The sequence below is a fragment of the Strix uralensis genome, chromosome 5 (genome assembly GCF_047716275.1).
Source record: "Strix uralensis isolate ZFMK-TIS-50842 chromosome 5, bStrUra1, whole genome shotgun sequence".
Lineage (NCBI taxonomy): Eukaryota > Metazoa > Chordata > Aves > Strigiformes > Strigidae > Strix > Strix uralensis.
The window spans coordinates 58,289,009-58,314,934 of record NC_133976.1 but is presented as its reverse complement, the minus strand read 5'-3'; the positions used below and the strand labels follow the sequence as shown (position 1 = coordinate 58,314,934).

Genomic DNA, 25,926 nt, shown 5'->3' with positions numbered 1-25,926 from the left:
GGAAAATTGGTCTGTCTTATTGAACACTTGCCTCAGAGAAGGGGCCTCATGCACAGCTGAATTTTGGGAAGCTGAGGTTTGTGCTTTTGCGTACGCCACCAATGACGGGCATGCAAACCAGCTAAGATGGTTTGGCTTCTTCATGGCAACTTGTGGGAAAGCTGTTACCCTTGGAAACAAAAATAGCTTGCCGCTCTCCTGTGAGCCACCTTGCACTTACCTTGGGGGAGTTACAGTGTGGGAGCTGACGTGCTGCAAATTCACACCTAGCTCACCTCAATCTGTTTGCAGGCTCAGGCTTCAAGAGGGCTGGGGAGCAGTCAACATTCGCTTCTGGCCGATGCAGGTCATGGAGACATTAGCTTGGGTCAGCTGGTGGCCAAAGAGATAACAAACTGGCAGCGAGGCCAAAAGATTGTGTGCTGAGGTAAGCAGCTCCCTGTGATCATCTGCAGGTCACCGCGACCCTGCAGAGATGCCCATGACCAGCATGTCTGTGCATATGCGCCCAGCAGTTAATTATTCATTAGTGTGAAAGAGGCACAATTAAAGCAACTATGGTATGGCTGAGGGTATCGTCATGCTCCAACACAGGGCATTCCAAAGACACTGGCTTTACCTTCTCCTCTGAACATACAGGAGGTAGAAAGTTGTGGAAGAGAAAATAATCTTTTCCACCTCCCAGCTGCAGAAAGTGCCAGTCAGCAGTGCTATCTTCCTGTAAAGGCAGCCAGCTGAAGTGAGACAGAGTAACCACACCAAGAGAGAGCTCAAAGGATTTGGACTCTTCTACACTGCACAGCGATCCTGACGCTGTGGCCCACTGCACCAGGCAGGTATCATGGTACCAACTACTTTATGATACCAGTTATGTGTCCCCTCCTGCCTTGTAATTCCCTTCCACCTGATCAATAAGGAATTAGGTGAGAGGACATCGAGTGCAGCCAGCACAGATGGTCCAAATTTGAAATAATTTCTAGTTGTCTTCATACTACTCTAATTCCTGGCTTATAGAAGAGCTCCTGACACGATAAAATAGAGGAAGGACATCTCTAGCATCACACTGAGGTCCAGAGAAGGAACAAAAGGAATTGTAAGACCCTCCACCAGTTTGATCCATCCCAGACACTAATGCAGAAAGGTCCTTTGAAATTGAACTATGGACTAGAGCAAGGCCTTTCATAGAGCACAAGGTGCCAGTGGTACTGCTGGCAACATTCTGAGAAAAAACTCTGAAAAACCAAGGAAGCCAGAGATACAAGACCCCAAAGGTCAGAGCAGAGGCACACTGGCTGGGCAGAGGACACAGCTACATTCCCTTGCTGCTACTGCTTAAGACAGCTGTGTGACCTGAGGACTTTGGCCAACAGCACTGTGGGCCTGGGAACCTTCCTCAGCATTGTGGCTTGCACTGGTGAAAGGAATTGAGCAGGGAGGGTGAGAGCACATCTGGTACCTACAAGTCACCCAGGAAGCATGCAGGATGGAGACTTGTCACCATCCTCCACCTGAGCTACACCACTGCTTGCTTACTTCCATGTTTCCTGAACTACTTTTCCTTCTTACCGTCCGCTTTGGAATTTTCATTTTAGAACACAGAGAGAAAGGGACATTTTACTGAATTTTTATTGTAAAAACACAGTTCCCCAGTTTTATATAAATAAGCCATATATGTAACATACAATTATGTTCATTTCATCCTCCAACACTGACAGCTTTAAAAAATGAAACAGGCTAAAAGAATGCAAGTCCAAAAAGACATTAGGCTTCTGATGACCAAGTGATATCTCACATGGAGCCTCCTTCCTCTACCAGCCTCCAAACAAGATGCTGAAAGTACACAGCACTTGCAACACCCCCAAGAACTGACAGGGAAGCATTTGAGCCTTATGAAGAGCTCTCACCCACTCCCCAGGCATCGTCAGCCGCCTGTGTTTTCATGCTATCTCAGTGTGCGGTGGGTGAGAAAGGAGGGGGCAGTTTGCATAGCAACCTCCTACACCCAGGCAGCTCAGCTGTTGTACCCTCCCAAAACAAGCAGGGAAGGGCAAGCCGAGTCTGCTTTCTTGGGGCCAACACCTCCACAGGCAGCCTGAAGGGAGACCCTTGGCACTGCCAGTTCTGTACTGACATCTTAGAAGGGGGAGAAAGAAGGTATTCTCGGCATTCAGAGAGAGGAGAGACAGGTGCTGGTCAGAGCCATACCACATGGTAGTGGGGAAGGCAGAGAAGAGAGGACATGATGTGGAACAAGTGGGAGGGAAAAAAAAAAACCCACAAACCATAGGGCTAAATAGCGCCTTTCCTCTTTCGCTTCCTCCTCCTAGTGCTGCTGTACACTCTGCAGTGTGTCGTGCGATTACCTATTCCCCACCTCCTTCCTGCTTCGGCTCAAACACCAAAGAAAGAGCCACAGACAGATAAGAAATCCCACGAGCAAGGACAGGACAGCTTAGCAAGTTTATACGCACAGACGCACCAACTATAGGTATCCCACAGAACTGTTACATCAGTATGAAAAAAAAAAATCTTGACGTTTAACTATTAAAAATAAAGCCCCACCTCCAGATTGTACAAAATCTGTCAAGAGAAGGAAGAAATCTCTTGTATGCAGCAAGCCTGGAACCCGGCCAGATGTCAGGAGCACTTCCAGACACACACGGCCAGGCTGCCACCAAAGAACATGTACAGCAGATTCTTCACCTCGTGAGTGATCTCAAAGCCAAAACCTTCCCCAATCACCACATGCCAGGAGGACCCAAATTTCTTGTCCATCATCTCTTTGATCATCTTGGCAGCACTCTGGAGAATGTTAAGAAGGAGAGTATAGGGTGAGACGGAGAAAGCAGGGAGGTTTTATGCAAATATCCCCCTAGTCTCTTCTCCCTTTAATAGACAACTCAAGCCATGGGCAACAGGTATAGCAGCTGCACTGCAGGAACTGGGAGCTCCCCAGAGCTATGCCCAGAGGTAAAACAGGTCTCTGTTTTCAGCAGCCCCCAACACAGCATCTAGAAGAAATTAAAGAACTGCATCTAGCAATCACTTCTCTCATTCACATCGTCTGAAGCAAGAGTTCTGGTTTAGATGCTGATGGAGTTATGCTGGGTGCAGTGAGCATGAGAGGAGATTCAGGTCACTAAGCTGCGGCTATTTTTACAGGAGTCAATTTTTTTCTCCAGCTAATTACCAAAACACTGAAACTAGGCTGACTTTTAAAAGGCTTGCTTCTCCGAGATCACACCCTGCTTGATCTGAAAAAGCAGAGAGGAAGATTTTGCACTACATGCAGTGTCTCAGGAAAGATAGGACAGAAGGAATCTCTGGCTTCATAGCTCTGCTTTGCTCCAACACAAAACTGCTCCAGCAACAAGCAGTCTGCCCTGCCCACAGTGCAAGGTGTGTTTTCCTTTATTGTCGGCTCTCAAAGTTAAGGGCAACCTTTCCAAAGACCATAACTTCTGCATCACCCCTCATTTATATGGTCTCAGCAATTTCATTCAGGAGGCTGAAAACCAAGAGGGAAAACTTAACAGACTGCACCTAAAGGTTCAAAGGCTTTCATGTACTCATCCCCAAAACAAGAGTCTCCACACAGTTCTGAGCCAAGCCCTCCGGACACGGGGCATTTTACAGAGTGGAAGCATGTCACAGGCAAGACAGGATCAGGAAGGAGGTAAGGTTTGGGAGGCAGCATCGCTACTAATCTCTGCTTCCTGCAGGAAAGCAAAGTGCTGTTATGGATCCTGCTGACAAAGGGAACTGAATCTGAGATCTAGCCAGGCTCTTTGCCACCTTCTACCCTTCCTCGGTGCAGAAAGAGAGTAATAGGATGTCAGGATCTGACTCTACTCTGCCCTGCACCCTTAGCCCTGCTCCTGCTGGTTCCCTGGGCCACAGCAGCTGAAGGCTGGCCATTTTGGAATTTGGCTAGTACCTCGTTGTTGGTGGCGTATTTCTCACATGCTGTGACACACAGCTCCATAGCTTCTACACGCATCTCCTCCGGCATATCTGTGTGCTGGAAAAAGAAAACAAACAAAAGGAACTAAGCAGAAAAGTAAGAGCTAGACACAAGACAACAGTAAGTAGTCCTTACTTTTGCATAGGCTATAGCAGTGGCCTAGACTGCTGGGCATGGGCAAAAGGCAGCTAGTCCCCATGACTAATTAATGTTTGTTTCAAGGTGGGAGGCATCAGCAGCAACATGGGCTTGTCCATACACCAAGCATTTCCACTGTTTCAGAGAACAGTAAATATGAAAATGGGTCACTGCAATACAAGTGATCCATTTGTTCCTTTGTCCCAGCCAAGGAAGAGTTCTTCTCTACCTAAGATTAAGACTAGCACTAAGTAAGCACAGCTTAAAGTAGGAGATAAACACATTTGTCAGTTTTTCTGTTATAAGATGAAGGGAAAACATGTTAATACTGCTCCAACCAGAGTCCTTAATTATTGCTATAGGCATAACAAAGAAGTCTAAATTACATAGTCTTTTCTTCCTCCTCTGCTATCTGGCTGGCTAGCAAGGTCTTACTCCAGCTCCTCTAGGAAAAAAGCAAGCTGCATCCAGAACACAGGCGAGACCTCCAAAGGCAGCATGTTCAATCTATTAGATGGATCACAGAGCGGGGGGAGGGGAAACAAGGTGCTAATGTTTCCCTGACAAAGGTCAAGGAGAGAGAGAAAGCAGCAGCCATGACTGGGACCCTTGCACAGGACCATCAGTACACATGGTCTCACAGAAACTACTCAGTGGGAGAAATTCTAGTTTGGAAGGTTGGTAAGAATGAAGGTAAAATTTCGTATCTGTAACACTGATAAATGCATTATCCATCCTTTTTCTTACCCTAATCAGTGGAAAGCTGTGAAGTCTTTTATAATCAGCCTCCTCCTTTTTCCCCTCCCCGGTGTCTGCCATGGTCCTTCCACAGTGACTCCGGGAAGGGGCAGAGGGGCTGCCTGGAGATCAGCAAGGTGCTGCAGGGAAGACAGCCGAGAGGAACACGGTTCTGTGAACACAGGCAGAGCAGCTTCAGCAGGAGGGGAAACTTCTCAGCCCAGAGGACACTGTTTAAACAAAAACAAACACAGGAAACAGAAAGAAAGCTTTGAATTAAAATGGAAGGCAAATAAAACTATTACGAGAGTATTGCCCCATCTCAGTTATTTACTATTTCTCAGTACCACCTTCACACACCACGCACTTAGAGAGTTATCTTACAGACCATTAACACAAACAAATTTTAAAAATGTATCATTTTCCATAAATGAGGCTTCAAGAGCACAGCACTTTCCCAGAAGCACCAATCGAGCTTGAAGGAAGAACCAAGTCTGGGCACAGCTTCTGACAGGAGAGGGGAGAAAAATACATCAGCCATTATGTCTATTGATTAATTCCAAAAGGATTTTCCCAGGATACTATTATCTGCAAGGGTTTCAAACTGCACATGACAAGCAAAGAGCATTTTAGGAACGGGATCAGCATACATGTGTGGACAAAAATGTTTAACAGGAACATCTTGGTCTGGTTTGTGCACTTGCTCCTCATATCCCTGAACATTTGTCAGCTGGGGAGGACCATATGGGAAGACGCGGGACCATGCCTCTGGGCCTAATTACCAACCAGCCTCTACTTGGGCAACACAGAGGCACAGTACTGTCTGACTGGCAGATTCAACCATTTCACCCTCTGGTGCTCTCATCCAGAACAAAGCACCTTCCTCTCCTACCCAGAGGAAGCAAGGGTAATTCCATATTAAAGGAAAAACAAAACAAACACGGTGTCAGGCAACACCACACAGACCAAGCATTTATGCCAAGCATGTAGAACTGCTGGCTAAAGCAACTCTGACAAACCACCATTTCTCACACGAGGGTCTATGGGGTCTGAAAGCATCCCCGCCACAAGCTCCACAGGACAGAACAGCCACCTGGCTGGCACCAGCCTCCCGCAGCGCAGCAAATCCTGGGAGTCACTTCAATGCCCAGCTTCTCCCCGAGATGTGCCGGGACCACAGACCGAGGCAGGCCGCCAGGAATTGTCCCAGCGGCCGGCGGCGGTTTCCCCCGGGAGAAGCTGCCGACGGGTAGTTGCGTCGGTTAAAAAGACACGGCAGGGAGGAGGCCTGGGGCAGTCCGCCAGCCGTGGGCCCGGAAAGGCACGCCCCAGCCCCGACGGCGGCCAGAGGTGGGGGACAGGGAGCTGAGCCGCTGAGCACCTAGCGGGGGAGAAGGAGGTGAGGGGCACGGCAAGAACAAGCTGCCCCGCCCCCTCTTCCCGCACCGCCGCGGCACCACCAAGGGGAGTGGGGCGGAGGGGAGCGGCGGAACACGGTCCGAGCGGGCCGCACGCTCGCCTCCCTCAGCCCCACAGGGGAGAGGGAAGGGCTCGGCAAACGGCCCTAAACAGAAGGGAGGAAAGGGGACGCGGGGGCTCCAGGCACGGCCTCACCTACACCGCCGTGGCCCGCTCCACCACCCCAACGCAGGTTGCTAAGGAAGAGCCGCGCTTGTCATAGCAACCGGCGCAGGAAGTCCCACCCACCTCGCCGTCCATTGGATGTGAGCTCGCCGCCCGGCACGTCTGATTGGCGGCCTGCTCTGTCGGCTACCGCGCGGGGGCTTGGGACGGCGGCGGCAGGGTGGCCTTGGGGCGCCTGTCACGCGCCGCCCTGGGCCCCGGCTCGGTGCCCCTGCGGCGGGTGGCAGCGCCCGCGGCCCGGTGCCGCTGGCAGGAGGAGCGGGAGGGAGGGCCCGGTGCTGGGAAGGGGCTAGCGGCCCCGCGGGGGGCCTCGTTAAACAGCCCCGCCGTGGCGAGCGGGAAGGGCCCGTGATTCCGGTCCTGCGTGGCCGCGGCAGCCACAGCTGTGCCCCGCGAGTGCCGGGCCCGGCCCTGTGCACTTCCCCTCGGTGGGTCACCCCGGGCTGGGTCGGGAGCTGCGGGGAGCCTCCCCTGCCCTGGGCTTGGGAAAGGGGCGTCCAGGAGGCTGCCGGCTTTCCCGCCCTTTCCTGCTGAAGTTTTCGGGCTGGGTTTTGGCTGCAGAGACAGGCTCTGAGCCCCACCCGCAGTCCAACTGCCTGGTGTCTGAAGACTTACTGTTTTTCTGGCTTGAAACCCTTCTGGGGCCAAGTTCTACCTTTTGATTTAAACAGCGAGGATAAATACTGGAGTGGTTTGGGGCAATTCAGGGTTTTTTATTAATGTGTTTTCATTGTATGGGGGAGGCAACCACTCATGTTTGCATGTTGATGTGGCTGGGAAGAAGGAGATTGATGCCATGAGGATGGGTCATGAATTTGCAAATAGCTCCTATAACACCTCCATCCCCACTAAGCTCAGCCCTGCCCTCCATGGCCTTTATTTTTGTAATGTCTGTTTGCTTTGTGGTTTTCCTTGACTCTGAGCTCTCTAGGAAACCTGTGTTGTCTCTGCATCCTGGTAGCCAAACACTGATTGCCTCTAAACCAGGGCTTAACAGTTTCCTGTGGGTCTAGGATTGTATTTGTCTGAAATTAATACAGGTGAAGAAGCTGCAAGCCCCAGGATAAGACTGAGGGAAAAGACTTCTCCTGTGCAAAGCCTTAGCTGCTGGGCTTGATGCCTGGGTTTCCATCAGGGCCCGTCCTTGTCTTGCAGGGTGGCTCATCTGGGTCTGATCTTTCATGCGGTCTTCTGGCTGGTGTATGTTTGAAATGTCCTCATTGCTGTCTGTCTGCTGAAAGAATAATTGCTTTCTAGCTGTCTGAGAAGGAAAAGAGTGGGGGAGGAACAAGCTGGTCACTCTCCTGCTCCTACCAGTTCGTGAAGTCCTCTTCCCTCACCCCCACCTGCCCTATAACCATAGGGGGAATATCTTGTCTCTTTTGCTGGTGTAACAGTGAATCAGACCTCCTGATTGTCGGTTGCCTGACAAAGTGGTGGAGGCAGCAAAGCTGTCTTTGGGCTTGGAAAAACAACGCTGCAGTGATGATTCGTCTTTGCCTTCGGCGCTGGTGGTGACAGAAATGAAGTGCTGCCTCCTGTCTCCCTTGTTCTCCTACCACTCCTACCTCATACGCCGATTCCTTCTCCTTCCTCCTTTCGGCAAGCGTTGGCCTCTTGCAGTGAAGCAGGCACAGAGCTAAATTTGTCAAAGAGACAGATAAAAGCTGGGAGATTTTTTTTTCAGAGAAGATAATTAGGAATAGAATCTCTGCGAGGAAGATCTTTCCATCATCGTTACTTTATCTCCAGGCAGCTACTCTAATGTCTCTGGGGACACAGCGCTTTCAAGAATCCAAGAATCGTATTTTTGCTGTGGTTTTTTTAATGCTTTAATCCCTATGTAGTTCACCCACTTTTGCTACTAAGCAGCGAGTTGGCACAAGCTGGTGTGTTTGTGTGTGTATGCCGGTGTTGAGGGGGGGTGGGGGGGGGCAGAGCACGCATGCGTATGTGATTCTGGGTTCAATTAAATGTGCTTTGGTTTTGATCAATGTATCCCCAGGGAGTGTTTCCCTCAGGAAATGCTGGGACTGGTTGTAAGGATTATTCATCAGAGGTTCCTAGCTGAAAAGCTAAGGAAAAATGGCTAAACCCAAAACTGCACAGGCCCCAAAGATAGGAACGCCATGTTTTTTGTGTGTGGTGCATGATACCGTGGGGCTGCAAGATGGAGATGCCTCCTGAGGAAGGAGGCCATCCCGTTTGCCTGTCCCCATCTGCTATGGCTTAGCAAAATGCAGACAGTTTGTTTCTGGACAGGGTTTCTGTGGGCTGCCTCTCTACAGCACCACAAGCCAAAACCTTGAAGGGCCTACAATAGCTGACACATACCGGTCCCTTAGCTGCTAGCGTGAAAGGCAGCTACATGGCTGGCTTCACATCACCTGGTCTTTAGTTTCCATACTGAGTGGCCAGGTGCCTGTCTGTAGGTGGAGGAGAGTCCAGAGCAAGGGTCCAATTTGCCCCTCTGTATCTTTAAGGAACTGTAATCGTTGCTCTGCTCTGGCTGGTCCTTTCTTATTCGCCACGAAGCACAGAGGGAAACTCTTTCAGCCCTTTGCCTTTGGCAACCATGGTGAAATGCAATAAAACAAAGAAGTGCTATTTGCCACCTGACATTAGATTGTATTGTACTCCTTAGCTGAGAAACAGAAACGTAACCACCAACTGCAAAATATATGTCTATATATGTACTGCCCCACGCTTTCTTTTAGCCATCTCCATCGTTGACGGTAGAAGGATACTGGACAGCAGGCTGACTTGTCATCAGGTGGAGGGCACCCACAGACTTTCTCTTTTCTTGGCCTCTTCTGGCGAGGTTTTGGGACTTCCCCATCGTTCCCATGGTCACAGACCCTGGTGTGGCCCGTCTCCTCTCTGTGATAAAGCAGGAGGCTAGAGATTGCTGTTCTGCCTGTTGGCCGCAACCCAGGGGCTGGGCGCTGCTCCACACCACCTTGGGTAGTACCAGAGAGCCCGGGCTGGGGACTTGGGACACACCAAGGTCTGCCCTACAGCTGGCCCAGGGTGGGTAATATGGTCGCAGCTCTCTGGAGGCAGGAGAAGCACTCAGGAGGCCCCATGGGAATGCTGAAGCTGTGTTTCGCTGGGATCAGAGCACCGTGATGTTGTGTTGAGCTGAGGGAAGGCAGAGCCGGGGATGCTGGTGTGTGAGAACAGGTGGCAGCTGAAAGCAGCCTGTCCCTCTGCTCCGGTGGAGAGAGCAACCTGCTTTGGGACAGCCAGATCCCGTGGTCTGCTGGGCAAGGCAGTGGCACACGCATGATCCCATAGCTACTACCTCTAGTAAGGGCTGCTACTGCAGCAGTAGCAGCCATGTGGGGGCCGTTCCTGTGCCAGATGCTCTGGAAGCACGGCATGTTCCCCATGTGAGCGCCACATGACTCTTAATGAGCCTTCCTGGCTCTGGGAGGGAGCAGAGGAGGCTCCCGACAGGATGGGGAGGCGCAGGAAGGCAATTAATGCAGCCCCCCATTGCTAGGGCAGTGGGAGTAATGCGTGCTTTGGAAGTGTTACCTCCTGGGGACAAAGTACAGGCTGGCTTGACTTGGTTCGAGGGGCCAGGAGGTTGACATGCCATAGGGAGCCATGACCTCCAAGCTCAAAGCCGAGGCCACAGGTGTCAGGGAGCACAGGAGCTCCCCAGAGTCCACCCTGGGGCAGGGCTCCTAGGGCTGCCTGTGTCCCCGGGGGGGGGCAGTGCCTGCATGGCTCGTGGTGCCCTCCAGAAAGCCGGGCAGGGGCTGGAGGGGGTCAGGAGTTGCAGTGTTTTCTTTTCAAACCTGATAATAGCCATCAGGCCTGAAGGTTTCCTGTTGCCAGGTTTGACCTGTTCTTCACTGCAGGACAAAGCTCTGTGTGGGGTGGGGGTGAGCCTAGCTAAGCCCTTGGCCTGCAGAAAGCCCTGCAGCAGCGAGTCCTGTGGATTAGGAAGGGAAACTGGCAGTCCCTTTCCTCCTCTTGAAGCGTGCTAACTGCCCCGTGGTGGGGAAATAGAGGAGAGCGTGTAGGTGATATCCATCACACCGCCTGTCTCCCCCGCCATCTCCTCTTGTGCCAGCCCTGCTGAACCGCCATAGCCCGACGGTGCCCCTGCCTCTGCTCTGCCCACCTCTTGAGTTTCCTCCATTTCTTTCCCCTTCCATCTTAGTTATCTGGACACAACACAGCATCCCAGCTGAGCACACCTACCCCAACCACAAAACCTTCTTGCTGTCATTAAAATTTTCCTTCTTTAACCTCCTAAGGGTGACTTTTTTGTTCCTCATCTCTTCTGCGTGCGATGTGTTGTTTTCCAACCAGCTGCCCTTAGGGAGACTCAGGGCTTTCTCCTGAGTGCTCCTGGTTAATTTAGAAGCAAGCAATATGTGTAAGTCATTGTAATTACTCCTTCCAGCCAGCAATGCCATTGATTTGTTGTCTCCTCCACTTTTTAAGCCCTGTCACAGGTTTGCAGCTCTTGCAAGGCTTGGTTTACCAAAAATAAATTGTCCCGTCTTGCTCTCCTCCTCCCCAGATGGGTGAGAAGAAGCCGCTGCTTCCCACAGAGAGCCAGGGCAGGATGGAAATCAAATATTTATTCCTGTTCTTGATTTTCTGTCTCCCAGCCAGTTTCTAATCACTCCATAATGCCTTCAATTCCTGAAGAGCCTTATACGGAGGCGTTTGCCGTAAGCTTCTGAAATGTCTGGATAAATTATATCAAGTTTCCCTGTGTCCCCCCTGGTCTGCCCAACTGACTGTGAACCTCTAGGGGGAGAGGAGGTTGCCCTGGCAGAAGCTGTGCTGCTGGGCTCCCCTCTTTCTCCCGTCCCAGAAGTGACAGATCCACACGTCCCGGGGACATGGCTGGGGTTGGGATCATGCCAGCATCACCTGCCAGGGAGGCGGAGGGCAGCACTGAAGTCCCTACCCAAACATATCCTGGTGTCCCCTTTGTTTCTGCTTTTCTGAGAGGGATTTACACAGATTTTGGCGTGGGCTGAGTTTCCGGGCTCTGGAGGAGATGGGTTTTATGCCAATAGCCTACACCAGCGGCCAGGCTGTTTCCATCCTTGTTCATCCTCCCGCATGTCTTCTGCCTTGGCTGGCAGCCCTAAAAGCTCCCTCACAGGACTCCTGCAGCTTTAATAGGAGGGTCTTCTGGACCAATCCCCCCCCCATTTCACCTCCTCCTAAGTCTGCAAACCCAGCAATAGTTTTGGACATTTCCTCCTCTAAAAAGCACTGTCCTTTCTAATTATGCTGCTGTTATTTGGGCACACAAGCAGAGGTCACCTGTTGAACCCCCTCCTCTTAATGATTTTGGGGTGAGTCTACAGCTCAACAAAGCCCTTGAGCATGTGCTCCAACTGAAGTATGTACTCAGAGTTATTTGTTTCTTTAAAATCCCCTCAACTTTGAGGAGATGTGCTGAAGGGCTGAAGGTGAGAGCCCAAAGACTTTGTTTTATAGCCTTAAATACCCTCCAGAAGAAGTGGGAGCTGGGGGATGATGTGAGGAGACCCCACCAAAATGGCAGCAATGGCAGGCCCCTGGGGAAAACTGAGTCCTCTGGCTTTATGCTGTTTTCCCCAAATACTGGGGAGGTTGTGTCTTTCCTAGGAGGGACAGGACCTACCAAGGGGCAAAGCATCGTGCAGACCTGGCCAGACCTGGTTGCTCCAGAATAGGTGGCTCTAAGAGCCGTGCTGAGAGTAAAGTGAGAGTAATAACCACCTTGTGCTTAGCTAGGCCAGGAACTCATTATTGGTACTCAGTTAGATTTATATTCGATATGAGCTCTTTGCCATCTCGGTCTGACCTGAAGGTCGTGATTTCCCACTGGTTTCTGCTTCCCTGTTGTTGGGATGGGGGTTCCTCCTCTGTGGAGAGGTGTTTCCCCCAACCCCCCGGCAGCAGCCTGTACCCCATGCTGCTCCATGACTGGGTAGATGAGAGGTGGCCAAATTGTGACACCACCACCTACCCTGGGGCAACAATACCCAGACCCTTGCGATGATATTTCTGTAATGCCAGCTATGCAGCTGCGGGCCCGGTCATCTCCCTCCAGGGACGCCACCCTGAGCATCCCGGGGAAGGACACCTCGGCTTGGGCTGGCTGGTCCCCTCTGTCCCCGCAGCGACCTCACACTCCATGGGAGGCTTGAACAGAAAACATCACGTTTATTGTTCACGATCAGCTTTACAAAAGAAATGTCCCAACACGGGCGCACTTCAGGGGCCCCTTTCACGAACGTGCATTAGAGAAAGCGCGTGAGCGAGCGAGGAAGAGGGGGCAGCTCGGCTGGGTGCACGAAGGTCACAGTGTTTCCCACTTGGCACAAGGGCTGCACCCTGTCCCCGCTGCATCCCCCCCCCTGGCAGGCTGAGCTGCCCGCTGCCAGCGGGGACCCTGCCGGGGGGCGATGCTGGATGGCAGGGCTGTCCCCTCTGCCTGCTTCGCTTTCCCTGGGCGTGGGGGCAGCTGTCACCGAAAGCGCAAAGTGGGACTTGGGGTAGGGGGAGCACTGGAAGCTGGACATCGCATTGAGCAACCATGAGACCCCCGAAATAACCCTCCCCACCCCAGACACACACACACACTCTCACGGTTTGAGACGTTGGTGACCACGTGGTGTGGAAACAGCGTATTTTCAGGCACTCCACAGGGAAAATACCAGCCCACCCCATCGCCCTCCCAGTTCCAGGGCCAGCGGTGGCCCTATCCCTGGCCGGGAGCAGCTGAAAGCAGGGGACCCAGGTGGAGGCAAGGGCAGCAACCCAATGCAGCACCCAAAAGGCCGGGAGATGGACAGCAGGGCTCCTCTGACCACCACCATCCTCTGTCTCCTTTTTTCTTGCTTTTGCTGCCTTCGACAGCAGTGCTGCACTCTCTCCCCCTCGGCCAGGGATGGGGGAGGTGCTTTTCCTTTCCCCCCTTCCCTCAGTGGCCAACCAACCCCGCAGCATGGGGGAGTGGGGTGGACACTGTGCTTCCCTCTGCCTCAAAAGCCTGACTCCCCTCAGGCAGCCGCCCTGCCTGAACAGGCAGTGGAGGCAGGGGAAGGGGCGTGGGGGGGACCACTGCCCTGCCGACCCTCCACCATCCTCCCTTGGCCTCCCTGGGCCACACTTGAAAAACCAGGGCAGGAGGAGAAGAGGGGATGGGACTGGAGGAGAAGATGCTCCTGGCCAAGCCTTTGGGCTCATTTGGAGTACGGGCTTACAAAACTATGTAGCAGGGCACTAGAAATAAATAAGGAAAGGGGATGTGCTTGGGGGGTGCCTGCACGCTGGCATCCCACCAAGGCTGGACCATGCTCGAGGTGGATGGAGGTTTCCTTCCCAGTCCCTGTTGGGGCTGACAAGGTGGGGATCCTCGCCGTACCAGAGACGCCTGTGGGTATGGCAAGGTCCTTCTGAACAGAAGCAGGGCAAGGTGAGACCCAGGGGCAGGTGTGCTGGGAGGGCGGACAAGCCACACCACCAGCATGGGGGCAAGAGGGAGGCTGCCAGGTGCCGCCCCTCCCTCCCAGGATGCCAGCAAGGGGTGCTCGAGCATCACCCTGGCAAGGCTCGGCAGTCTGGGAGGGGAAAAAGGGGCTCCCTGCTTTCAGGGCTGCCACCGGGCTCCTCGGTGCTGGGGAGGGGGCAAGGAGCCGCTCATGCCTTCCTCCCTTCCTCACAGGCAGCGAAGCCCCCCTTGCTGGCACCCCCGAAGACCTCCACCGCCTGGTCGTCCCACTGGATCACGTTGCCTTGGAGGTGGGAAGTGCAGTTGGCCAAGCCCAGGATCTCTGCCGGCGCCAGCATGTGGTCCCACACGCTGAACTGCGCCAGCTCCCCAACAAAGGCCTGTGTGGCATCAAAGCGGCCGCCCAGTGTGTCCTAGGAAAGAGCAAGAGAGGTGATGGGGCAGGGATGGGGACAGGAGAAGGAACATGCATCCAGTGGGCAAACAGAGCAAGGGGGAGAGGGAGAAGTTTTGGGAGAAGTGGAGCGAGATGCCCGAAGGCAAGGAGGGGAGAGGATGGACCTGTGGGGCAGATGCAAGAAGACAAGGTGGGGAGTGAATGGGGGACAGAGGGATGGGGACAGGTAAGAGGAGAAGATGATGAGCGCACGTGGCCTACTGGGAAGTCAGATTAGCAGGCAGGAGAGTCCTTCACCCAAGCTGCCAATGTGCCGTGCTGAGTGGTCCTGCCCGTGCCACCCCTTACCCTCGCCCCATTTGGGGGCTACCCCCCCTAAACGCCTTCACGCCAGAGCGATGCGAACCAGCAGCTCTCAGTGTCAGGCTGGCACATACCTGCTCCTGGCCCAGGATAATGACACCCTGGGGCTTGATGGCATGCCAGGAGGCCAGGTTCTCGCCAGCGCCCCGCTGCTCGCCGTCCTGGTATGCAGACCACTTGCCGTCCCGGGTGGTCCACGCCACGCAGACATGGTGCCAGGCCTTGTCCTTCAGGCTCAGCGGCAGCTGGGCGACCTTCACGAGATGAGCAAGAGCCCAGCACTCGGTGGGACTGCTGGGGTACACTGCTGTCCCCCCAGCCCCTTGTAGAGCAAGCGGCACACACCCACAGTGGTGGCACCCCAAATTCTACAGACATCCTGATGTGCTGCTTCTCCCTCTCAAAATCCATGCCGGTGAGCCATCCTCACAATGCTCCTCATCCTCCTGCCTTGCCCCTCCACCCCGGGCCCCTTCCTCCCAGCTCCCCCACACCGGTACCCCCAGGAGCATCATTTCCCATGGGGGTTGAAGCAGGGGAGATAAGAGCACAGCTTCCCTCCCTTGGTCCCAAAGCTGACCTTGTCATTGATGAGCAGCTCCAGGGGGTTGGTGCCCCACTCCAGCAGCACGATCTCATTAGCTTGGCTTGGGACAGAGTAGGAGAAAGGGGTGCCGAGCCCTGCCAGGGCCTTGGACTTCAGCCACATGCAGATGGTGAAGGCATAGAGCTCTGGCAGGCTCTTCTTCATGCGGGCATACATGTAGTTGTTCTGCACTGGGATGGTCACCTTGAAGGCGTCGGGAGGGCTATAGCCCAGTGGTCCTGCATGCCGAGGATGGTGAGGAGAGAGAAGGGTCAGCATCCATCATTGGGATGAGGGTGGCCTGTCCTGGGGCAATCCTGGAGATGGACCTTGGGGTAGGGACCCCCCTGCACCACTTCCATCCCCATTGGGCAGGACTCACCGTGCTCCAGCTCCGTCACCCGGTTCTGGAGGAAGTTCAGCTCCTTCTCGATGTCGTGCTGCTGCTGGCTGCGGTCGGTGTTGGCAGCCTGGCGCTCCTTCTGCAGGGTCAGGATCTTGGAGAGGAGCTGCTCCTCCAGCTGCTCCATCTTGGTGTGGAGGGCGTCACGGGCGAGTGCTGGGGTGGTGGGCACTGATCCGTTGGTGCGGGCTGGCAGCTCCTGCTGCACTCAGCATCAGCCACAACAGGGGAAGAAAGGAGAGAGAAAAGAGAAAATTCGCACGCTGTCACCATAAGAGGTTAAATAAGGACATGCCCAGCCTGCACCACTGTGGGGAGTGCTGAAACTACAACCCCACATCCGCAGGCAGGTCTTCTCTAAGAGCCTCCAGATGACTTTGTACCCCCATTGAGTTTGTTACTGTGAAACGAAGCTTGTCTGCTCTTAATGACTTTCTGCTGCTTCAGAGACAGAGCAAGGATGGGACGCTCGGACACTCAGGTCATCCCTTGGCTCTGCTCCCATGCGCAGCTTCCCACGAGAAGGGACCAACGTAGGAAGGAGCTCAGACCTCCACCCCCGCCACTCGTGAGACTGCCTGACCACAGCCGCCACGGTAACATCACATAATGGGGCTGTAATCCTCTTAGCCCAGCTCAGCCGGCACACAGGGGTGCGTGCATGCATGCCAGGTTGAGCAGGTAGCTCTCCATACGTGTAAGCCAGCCTCTCCTAGGCCATCGCATCCCACAGAGAAGGGGAGCCAGTGGCCTGGCCATTGTATCTCTGGTCCTCAAGACATGACCCATCACTTGGCTGCATTGACCGTGTCTTGTCCCATCAGGTTTGAAACCCAGACCAAAACTCTTCCCTTGGCTGATCCAAAACCTGGCACCTGGCGAAGATGCTCCCAGCTGCTACTCTACACCCTGCAAAGATCCCAGATTCCACCTCACTGGGAGACCCCATCCCAGCTGGAAGAAAACCAGGCTGTAAGGGAGAAGGTGGCCCTTTGCCACGCTCCTGGGGTTTCTCCATAAATAGCAGCCCTCACCCTTCCCCACGTCCTTGGGGCATTAGGCTCTTTGCCATGGGCTTGGAAAGATGGTCACCACCTTCTCTGTGCTGCCAGACCTTCCTTTGGTCTGGCAGAGGCCAAAGCAGGGGCCACCATGGCTGCTCCAGCACTGAGAGGTGTCTGCATGGCTGCTTCAGCCCTGGACATTCACATGACTTGTGCTGGTGGGACACATGGTGATCCCATTCCTGCTGATCTGGATAGGCTCCCCCCAGCCTCAGAGCTGGCCTGGAGGAGGTCACCACGCTCATCTATGGTTGCGGCTTCCAGCTTTTTCTTCTTCCCTATATCCCACTTTTCCAGGATGGACAGGACCTGATGATCATGCACACAAAGATGAAGGGGGGAATGCCTGCCATTGTCACCCCCAATCTTTGCTATCCATTGTGAACAACAAAGGGGAGGGGAAGGCCAGAGAAAAGCTGTGGTTGGCTGGGCAGGATGTAACCTTGGTGGATAGGAACAGCAGGGAAAAGGTAGCAGGGAGAGGGAAAGTTAAAAGATGGTGTTGGTGTGAGCACAAACAGCCCTGCATGGGACAGCAACACACTCAGGCTGCAAAGAAGAGGGAGGCTGTGATGCCCCGGGGTCTGGAAAAGCCTCCAGTGGGGTCTGCTGGGGCAAACCCACAGGTTTTGTGAAGAAAACCAACACAGAGCACCAAAACCCACCAAGGAAATAGAGGTTGTGTAGGGCACATCTGCCACCCCTGACCAAAGGCCAGCTCTCACTGCTGGCTTGCTCTGGCAGCACTGGGGTTGCTCTCACCGAGAACAAAACCTTTCTGGGAAGGTAAAAGCACCTGGCAAATGACATCCTGTCTTTGGTCTCCGTAAAACAGGGAGAGATTGGCCAACGGGGAAGGGGCTTTAGCCCTTTTTCAGGGTGGGGGGCACGTCTTGGGGACCCACTAGTGCAGCCGGCTGAAAGGCAGGGTAGGGGTGGCAGGAGGGAAGGAGAGGCGAGTGGAAAGGTTAATTCTCATCTTCCCAGGGCTGCGTGTGCTCGTATCCAAGTGGAGCTGGCTGTGTTGGTGGGGGAAACACAGGTGGGATGGGGATGGCTTTGCCTCTTTGTCCACATCCTGTGGGCTCTAGGAGCTTTTCTCATCCCATCAAGCCGCCTGGCTGTGGTGGAGGCTGGCACGCTCCTGTCTGCCTCACGCTTTGATTGCTCGAGCTGCGGGTTTGGAGCCTACGTTCCTACTTTCATGCATGGCTCCATCTGTTAATGACGAAAAAAGAAAAGGCTGGGAGCTTTTGTCACTCTTGCTAGCCCCTGATAGCCTGCCCTACATTATTCAATAGTGATTGAGTGTTTTTTTTTCCTCCCCCTTCCTCCTGCTTTTCTCCCTGCTGCTATTTTCTTCCCCCTGTAACTTTTCTCCCTATGGCTTTTTAATTTCTCTGGCTTCGAAGCATCTCCTCCTGATGCTCCCCTCCACGCACACACACACACGCTGTCTCTCCCCTTTTGCTCAGTTCCTTCCCCCTTCCTGAGTTTTTCCCCCTCCATCTCTCTCTCCATCTCTCCCCAGACCCGGCAGTCAGGGCGCTGACAGTCAGACCCATGTGGCCACCTGAACCATTGCTGACGCCATGTTCCTCCTGGCGAGGGATGCAGCTGGTACCCTCATCCAGCAGAGTTTGGGGGCCACCCCATCATCCCAGGAGCATCCCAGCAGACACCATCCTCATCCCTGCAGCCAGACCACAGCTGGACAGGAGACCAGACCTCCCCATCCCACCCCCCACAGCGGGGATGGGCCAGGTGATCCCCTCAGTGCGGGACTGGGCTGCATCCCCTAACCATCCTCCTCATCAGCAAGCTGCTGCTCAAGCATCTTTCTCCCAAATCAAATTATTTGCAAAATTATTAATGCTAGATGTGCAGCTGTTATCTACCGGTGACCTTTGGGGAGGGGAGATGGAGGGGGGGGGGAAAGCGCCTTCTCCCTGGCTGTTCGGCAGGCTTTCCATCTGCCTCCGTGCAGGCAGCAGGGGAGTGGGCAGCAGGTGCGGGGGAGGCTTGCTCGACACGTTTTGGCCACCAGAGTCGGCAAAAAAGATTGAAAGATGCCAGGTAATATTAATCACGTTAAATGTCAGCAGCTGGCGGGGGGGTGGGGAGGGGGAGGCAGGGGCAGGGAGCACACACCAACGTGTAGCCCACTCAGGCTGTAGCCCTCGGTCGGCAAATGCACTTTGATTTATGTAAGGAGATCAGAGCTCATTTACTAATGCACCAGCAAATCTGGGCCCCGCCGCTCCCCCTCAGCTGCCGGCACGCGAGTACCCACCTTAGCTGCTGAGATGGGGAGGGCAGGACTGTGGGATGATGCCTGCGGGATGATGTCCCAGCACATCCCAGGGATCACGATGCCAAGCTGGGTGTGTGCACACAGTGGCTCCATCCCCTTCCTCAGACCCACGAGTCCTCCCCGCATTGACCACGGCCTCCCAGCCTGCCCACAGCCCATCCATGGCTGCTGCCGTGGGATGCTCACTGCCATGGGATGGCACACCCACCACACCAGGTTTTTTTGGATCCTGCCACCTTTTTGGACCCTTTTGGACCCAAGCAGGAGCTCAGCAGTCATTAAACTCCAGGAGGAACTGCTCGGGGTGGGGGGCGAGCAGGGATGCCTCAGCCTTTCCCTCCTCCTCCTTGCAAGAGGAGAGCTTACTGCTGATCCCATCCCCCTCAAACCTCGCTCGGGGCCTGGGGCTGTCATGATTTGGGGCTCTCCATCCCCAGTCTGCCGGAGATGGAAGCAGGAGGGAGGCAGCCAGCTTGCTCCCATTCCCGTGCCCATACCTGAGGGTTTCCTGTCAGCAGCCAGGTCGTGAGCCACAATGGCTCAGCCAGCACAGCCAGATGCCAGCTGAGGAGCAAACAGGCTGTTATGATTCTGCTGGGGCCAGGTCCCCCATAGAGCCCATCAGGCTGTCCCCTCTCCTGCTCTGCTCCCCTCCAAGGGATGATGGGGAGGACAGGGACATCTGTACTCCGGCACAGCCCAGGCAGACAAGGCAATTACCTCCCCTCTCTGAAACCACTCCGTTTCCATTTGCAATAGTAATTAAAAGCGTGGAAAAGGAGCATCTGGGCCCCCCATCTCTGTGTGCCAAGATGCACCCGAGCATACGGATGTGAGCACGTGTGGAGAGCAGGGGGGGCCCCTCAAAACCAGGAGGAAAAAGCCCAGCCAGGCTGCTGCACACAAGGAAAGGGCGAGTGATGCCTTGGGGGGGCGTTAGGAGGAGGTGAGGGAAGATGTCCCTATGTGAACGCCACGCTGGTGCTCGCCTGTTCCCGCTGAAATGGCAGGGGGCAAAGAGCAAGCCCGTGGGGGTCCTTCCTCCAACCCCCTCCCCCCCCCCCCGACAAACCCTGCTGCCACGCCACCAAAATTAAGAATCAAATGACTTAATAGTTTTTTTGGCACATCAATAAATCTTGTTATGCCTTACAGCTGGGGCCAGGAGCTCCCGGATTAGATCAGCGATCTTCCACCAGCCCCCTCCCCGCACTCCCAGCTCCGGAGCCTCCAGCAGTAATCCCTGCTGCTGGCAAACCCGCCGGGAGGTGCCCTGGGATGCAGACTTCTCAAGGGGGGCCCACAGCATTTTGTGTCATCCCTCTCCTGAGACTAAGCCACCCCGGGCTTTGCCAGGGTTTCCTCTTTCATTCCCTCCCGCCAGGTTTTGCAGAGCCTCTGGCACACTGCCTGTCCAGATCACCTTCTGGGGGGATCACTGCCTCCCTTTAGGAGAGCGGCTGGGGCTGGGGGTGCCCCCCATGCTGTGGGGTACCCCAGGAAGGTTCCCAGGGCTGACTGATGGAGCTGCATGGGATGGGAGATGCAAGCACCCTGGGGTGTCTGCTCGTACACAGGGAGGGGCAAAGGCAAGCTGGGGAGAGGAGCACAGGCAGCACTCGCCTCACCGCCAAGGTGTGACCCCAGGGCTTGGCTGGCCAGGCTGTGGCTGTCACCAGGCTGGCCCAGGTGGCACGTTATGGCAGGCTGGAGCCAGGGCAGCCAAAGTCCAGCGCACCCACAACACGCTGCCCTATGTCCTGAGCCATCAGGGCTTGCTGAGCCGTGGGGTGCTGCGTCTCCCCTGCAGAGTACCCTTGGGACCCTCGGGTCCCCAGCAGCATGAAAGGGAACATTTTTGGCGATGCAACACCTGTCTTCCTCCTCACTATATATGTGTGCGAGCCTTGACCCAGCATCGCTTCAAGCTCCCCAGGTGCACACAAGAGCCTGCTCCAGCCCTGGTGAGCTTCACCCTTCTCCACCTCAAACCTCCTGCGATCGCCAGAAACCCCAGGAGAGGGGCCAGGGCAGCTCACGGGTGATGCAGCCCCTTGGGGAAGGGGGAGAGTGTGACCAGAGAGCAGCTAAAGGCCCAATACTCCCCAAGGTTCAAACTGATGTGCTGGGCACTGTCCCTCCATGCATCGCCCGGTCCTCATGCTCACACAGGTATGTGTGTTCGGGGGCTTATTTTTTTCCCCCCTTTATTTCTGGGTGAGTGCATCCACTGTCTGCACATGCATTTCTTAGCCCAGTTGTGTGATCCTGCTTGTGGGAACCTGTTTGTTTGGGGTCACAGCAGGCTTTTGGAGTGGCTCCGTCCCTCACTTTGGCTGCATTGGACTCTGGGCATCGTGCTCAGCTGGGCTGCACGTCCCCCCTGTCCCCACATGTACCTGGTGTGCCTCTGTGTGTGTGTGTGCATTACCCTGGCAGCTGACCGGTGCTTCTGCCAGTCTCCAGCTCTTTCCCTTCACATGTGCACATGTTTATTTGCCTTTCCCTGTCTTTCTATACCTGTTCATATTTCCATCCATTACAAACTCTGTCTCATTTCTCAGCCCGTGACATTAGTGGCTCCGAATTTTCCACCTGTGGCCTGCTGCTACTGCACCCACATGGCTGTAGTGAGGGGGGCAGAAGGGGAAAGCTGGGGAGAGGGACCCCCTGGGGTGCTGCCTGACCCCGCTCCCAGCTCCCCACTCTGGGAAGGAGTGGAGGGGGAAACAGGGAACCAGATGGGGAGATAAGGAGCTTGAGGACTTCCAGGAGGCTCCTTGCAGGTGGCTCTGACTCCCAGCAGACCTCAGGGGACAACATAACCTCCAGAAGAGATGGGACATCTGGAGCAAACCCCCCAGGGAAACCAGACAACTCCCCTCTGGCAGCTTTTGCGTGCCCAAACTATTGCCCCAGCCCTATCCTGCAAAGTCTGCCAAGGTCCGTGTGACTGCTAAGCCCACATCAGCCCAAATAAACCGACGCACAGGTGCGCTCTATGATGGGCCCCATCCCAGACCTCGCCGTACAGCCTTTGGTGCCACTGGCTTGCGGCTGGGCCAGGGCTGAGCCTGCTGGGCACACGCTGCATGGCCGCTATGGAGTGGAGACCAGGGGTCTGCATCCCCAGTGCCAACAGCCCGATGCCGCAGTGATGGGCACGGGGAGTGGCTCCAGCCGCCCCATTCTCTCTACAGCTCCTACGGACCATGTGGGGAAGGGGCACTGGGCTCACAGTGGGTGGCACCGCGCTTTACTATGTGAGAAGTCTCATTCGTAACTGCGATGGCATCGGATGGGATTTACCTGTCTGCTGAAGGGCAGGATCTGATCCCGAGCGGACGACCTGCTCTGGTGGAGGCCTTGGTGGGTGCTACAGGGCGAGCAAGGTGCCCGATCTTGGTGCAGACCGGGGGAAAGCAGGGCAGCCCTGGCCCCTTGGGACCACCCAGCACGGAGGGATGAGAGGGGGGCTGAGGGTGAGCCCCTTGTCCCTGGGCAGAGACCTCAGGGAAGAGCAAGGACAAGGACAACCTTCCTGCATCCTCATGAGGGGGACAAGCTGGTTTGGGGTGTGTGTGGCTGCAGGCCCGGGGAAGGGCATGTGTGGGAGCATCCCCCCGGGACCATCCTCCCCGCCCCGACCCCCGGGAGCATCCCTCGCACCTCTATCCGGTCGATGCGGTCCTGGAGGGCGCGGACGGCCTCCTCCAGCTCCCGCACAGCGGGCGGCTCGGCGGGGGGGTGGCCCATGGTGCCGGGGCGCGGGGCGGCGCGGAGCCCGGCGGCGGCGGCGGGGGGCGCGGCGGCGGGGGTTCGCAGGCCGCCCTCGCAGCGGCTGAGCTTGCCGGTGAGCTCCCGGATGGTCTCCTGGTCCATGCGGATCCGCTCCTTCTGCTCCAGCGCCGTGCGGCGGAGCTGAGCCGCCGCGCTCCGCAGCGCCAGCAGCTCCTCGGGGCCGGGGCCGGTGGCGGGGCCGGTACCGGGGCCGGTGGCCGGGCACTCGGCGCTCAGCGGCGTGCAGACGAAGCGGCTGAAGAGCGGCGGCGGCGGCGGCCCCCCCGGCAGGCGCGGCCCGGCGCTGGCCAGAGCCTCGGCGGGGCCGTGCAGCGCTCCCAGCCCCTTGTCGGCGGCGGGCAGGAGGGCGGCGGCGGCCGAGTCATTGTCGGCGGCGGGGACGGCGGCGGGAGCGGCGGTACCGGCCGGGTGGACGCTGGCGATGATGCAGATGATGGCCCCCAGGAAAGCCAGCATGCCCGCCGCCAGCAGCACCGCCAGAAACTTCAGGGTGGCAGCGGCGTGGGGGGCCCGAGCCCGCGGACAGCGAGAAAACAAAGCGGGAGGAGATGGACGGGGGGACGGAGAGACGGCGCGGAGGGAGCCGGCAGGAAAGGACGGTACCGGCAGCAGCACCGGCGCCGGGCCCCGGCGCACCGCGCTTATATCTGCCGGGCGGCGCCGCCCGCACCGCGCCGCCCCCGCCGCCGCCCCCGGTACCGGCCCCGGCCCCGGCTCGGCCGTGCAGCCCCGCCCGGACCGGCCCCTCCTAGGGACCCCCCCCACACCCCGAGCATCCCTCCCCGAGCTGCAAGTGCGAGGGGCCCGGGCGGTGGGAGGTGAGCGGGCAAAGGGTGCTAGGGATGGGGAGGAGCGAACGGGGAGGAGGGGACACCCCCCGGGGGCAGCCGGGGACGGGAGCAGCCTGGGCTCGGGGTGGCTGAAATCAGCCCGGCGGGAGCCTCTAGCGAGAGGATGCTCCTCCGGGCCAGCCCAAGGGAGGATTTTCCCCTGGGAGATGCTTAGGCTGGAAGGAAAGGGCCCCTCGTTACGCTGAGGGTCAACACCTTGCAATCGGGTGTCCTCTGGGAGGGTCTTTTGGGCCGCTGGCGGGCCTCATGCTTCTTGCCTTTCTCCTAAAAATTAAACTAGCCACCTTCCAGCTCTTGGAAATGCCTCCTCCGGGAGGGTGGCGGGGCAGCTGTCCTGCTCTCCCACCCCAGGCACGACTGTTGAAGAGACCAGCTATGGGATGCCTTGCCCTCTGCCTTGCATGCCCATGACATCCATTTGGGAGGTAAAAACCTACATTTAATCTTCCCCTACCATTGCTTTATCCTAAACTACTCGTAAAGAAGGTACTTCAGACACCTGCTTTCTCCTTGCTCCCACAGTGCGCTCGCCCATCCGACACAAATCATGCCATGTCCTCTCCCCTCCCCAGGCACACCAGGGCCTCGGCTATGCAGCCCAGCCAAGCAAAGAGGACCAGTGGAAGGAAAGCAAACAAAATCGATTTTAAGCTCTGCTCAGCGATGGCAGGAAATCCTTCCTAGCTGTCAGGGAAGCAGCAGCATGTGTGTTTAAAACAACTCCAGCACTGGATATGAAACACCGGTAAAGATTACATCTTCTCCCCCCCAGGCACGTTTTGAATGGATAGCAAGGGAGCCAGAGCTACAAAGTCTCCTCAAATTTGGCTTCATGTGAGCAAGGAGCGAGATGCTGCCAGCCAGGCATAGTCATCCTCTCCCCCCATAGAGTGCATTGCACTCCAGCCCCCCCAGAATCCTCACCATGGAGCCAGCAAGAGGCCTGCTCAGCTCACGGTGCTGGGAGGTTGTGGGGAGGAAGGGAGGAAGTTTGATGGGGTGTTTTAAGGAGGAGGAGAGATGAAGAGAAAAAATCAGAGGAGGGCGAGAAGGTGGATGTGGAGAAAGCTCAGTGACACGCATCTGGCCCCAGCAGCGAGGCCAGCGAGCGCTCCAGGCAGGTGAGTGCTTGATGCGCTGAGACGAGTTGGCACTGGTGCAGGATGCAAAGAAAATGGAAGCTTGCACCCCGCAGTACAAAGGGAAGCCTCTGACCTGCCCCTTCCTAGCGGTGGCAGGGGATTTCAGCCCCCTGCGGCAGCCCCTGCCTGCAGCCTGCCCTCCCCTGTCAGTGGCCAAGCAGGAGTGGATTCAAAACAAACCCAAGTGGGTGCTGGACCAGCCCACCCTACCCCACTGTGTGCAGATCAGGATGGGAGGGGTGTCCATTACCTGGAACTCTGAAAAAAATGCCATACACCCCTATGAGGCTTTTTGCGACCCAGGCTGGGGGAAGCGATTCTGTGCTGGGGGCTTTGCATTGACCTGGCCATCCAGATTTTATTGCCAAAGGCCACAGGATCACGGTGGCAAGGTTTATCCCTCCGGCTGACACCGCTGTGACAGTGAGTGGGGTGGGTGAGCCCCTCCACACCAGCCCCCACCACTCACCCATGCTGGGAGTGGAGGAGTTGGGTGTCACAGCAGGGCAAGGCTCATCACTCACGAGGTCCCAACCTCTCCCTCTCCCTCAGCAGGGACCCCAACTTTCTCCTGGAGACAAAGAGGCAGCAAAAATAGCTTTTCACAGGGGGGTGATGACTCAGACTGGTGAGTAGCCAGAACAGCCTCCCTGTCCCATGAATAACGATTCAAAGATACTCGGTGGGCAGCCAGCTCCATGAGGACATGGTGATGCCAAAACCCTGCCCTCCTGCGGGTGACAGGGTGGGGGAGGCGATGAGGGGGCTTTGGGGAGCCCGGTTTTGAACAGAATTGGCAACAGAAGCTGGTTTTAATAAGAGCTCATGGATTCAGCCCACAGGGACAGGGAGCGAGCGATTAAGGGATTTTCTTCCATCTAATTAATGCCCAAACAGTGTCTCGGGCTGGCTGCTGTCCCCAGGGGGCGGCTGCGGGCAGGGCAAGACGGGCTAAGAGGCCACCCTACCGTGGTCCCCGGGTGAGAGGGACATCTGAGATGGGCTGCTGGCTTGAGGGGAAGCACACCCCTTCCTGTGAGC

At 56.0% G+C, this 25,926-nt stretch overlaps 2 protein-coding genes across 4 annotated transcripts; both read right to left on the bottom strand.

The window, feature by feature from the left end:
• Positions 1–1,608: 1,608 nt before the first annotated feature.
• Positions 1,609–6,528, bottom strand: DNAL4 (dynein axonemal light chain 4). Of its 3 annotated transcripts, XM_074871142.1 has the most exons (5): positions 6,455–6,500; positions 5,934–6,221; positions 4,850–5,070; positions 3,938–4,021; positions 1,609–2,802 (listed from the first exon to the last, which is right to left on the bottom strand). In XM_074871142.1, the coding sequence occupies exons 3-5, from the start codon at positions 4,919–4,921 to the stop codon at positions 2,638–2,640; spliced, it is 321 nt and encodes a 106-aa protein (XP_074727243.1). In that variant the 5' UTR covers positions 4,922–5,070; positions 5,934–6,221; positions 6,455–6,500; the 3' UTR covers positions 1,609–2,637. The 3 variants fall into 3 exon arrangements, with proteins under 3 accessions (XP_074727243.1, XP_074727242.1, XP_074727244.1); XM_074871141.1 differs by lacking the exon at positions 5,934–6,221 and having other exon boundaries at positions 6,455–6,528; XM_074871143.1 differs by lacking the exons at positions 5,934–6,221; positions 6,455–6,500 and adding an exon at positions 5,873–5,910.
• A 6,125-nt stretch (positions 6,529–12,653) lies between these two features.
• On the bottom strand, positions 12,654–23,619 carry NPTXR (neuronal pentraxin receptor). Its single transcript, XM_074871140.1, has 5 exons — positions 22,761–23,619; positions 15,693–15,915; positions 15,305–15,549; positions 14,799–14,978; positions 12,654–14,377 (listed from the first exon to the last, which is right to left on the bottom strand). Exons 1-5 carry the CDS (start codon positions 23,346–23,348, stop codon positions 14,153–14,155), a joined length of 1,461 nt encoding a protein of 486 aa, XP_074727241.1. The 5' UTR covers positions 23,349–23,619; the 3' UTR covers positions 12,654–14,152.
• Between the last annotated feature and the right edge of the window lie 2,307 nt (positions 23,620–25,926).

Excerpts from the sequence above, each read along its gene's own strand:
- DNAL4 (XM_074871141.1), bottom strand. The coding sequence starts at position 4,921 with ATGGCAGACACCGGGGAGGGGAAAAAGGAGGAGGCTGATTATAAAAGA. Across the intron at positions 4,022-4,849 it reads ACAGCTTTCCACTGATTAGG|CACACAGATATGCCGGAGGA; the intron begins GTAAGAAAAAGG and ends TTCTTTTTCCAG. Across the intron at positions 2,803-3,937 it reads AATACGCCACCAACAACGAG|AGTGCTGCCAAGATGATCAA; the intron begins GTACTAGCCAAA and ends AACATTCTCCAG.
- NPTXR (XM_074871140.1), bottom strand. The coding sequence starts at position 23,348 with ATGCTGGCTTTCCTGGGGGCCATCATCTGCATCATCGCCAGCGTCCAC. Across the intron at positions 15,550-15,692 it reads GGTGACGGAGCTGGAGCACG|GACCACTGGGCTATAGCCCT; the intron begins GTGAGTCCTGCC and ends CTCGGCATGCAG. Across the intron at positions 14,378-14,798 it reads TTATCCTGGGCCAGGAGCAG|GACACACTGGGCGGCCGCTT; the intron begins GTATGTGCCAGC and ends GCTCTTTCCTAG.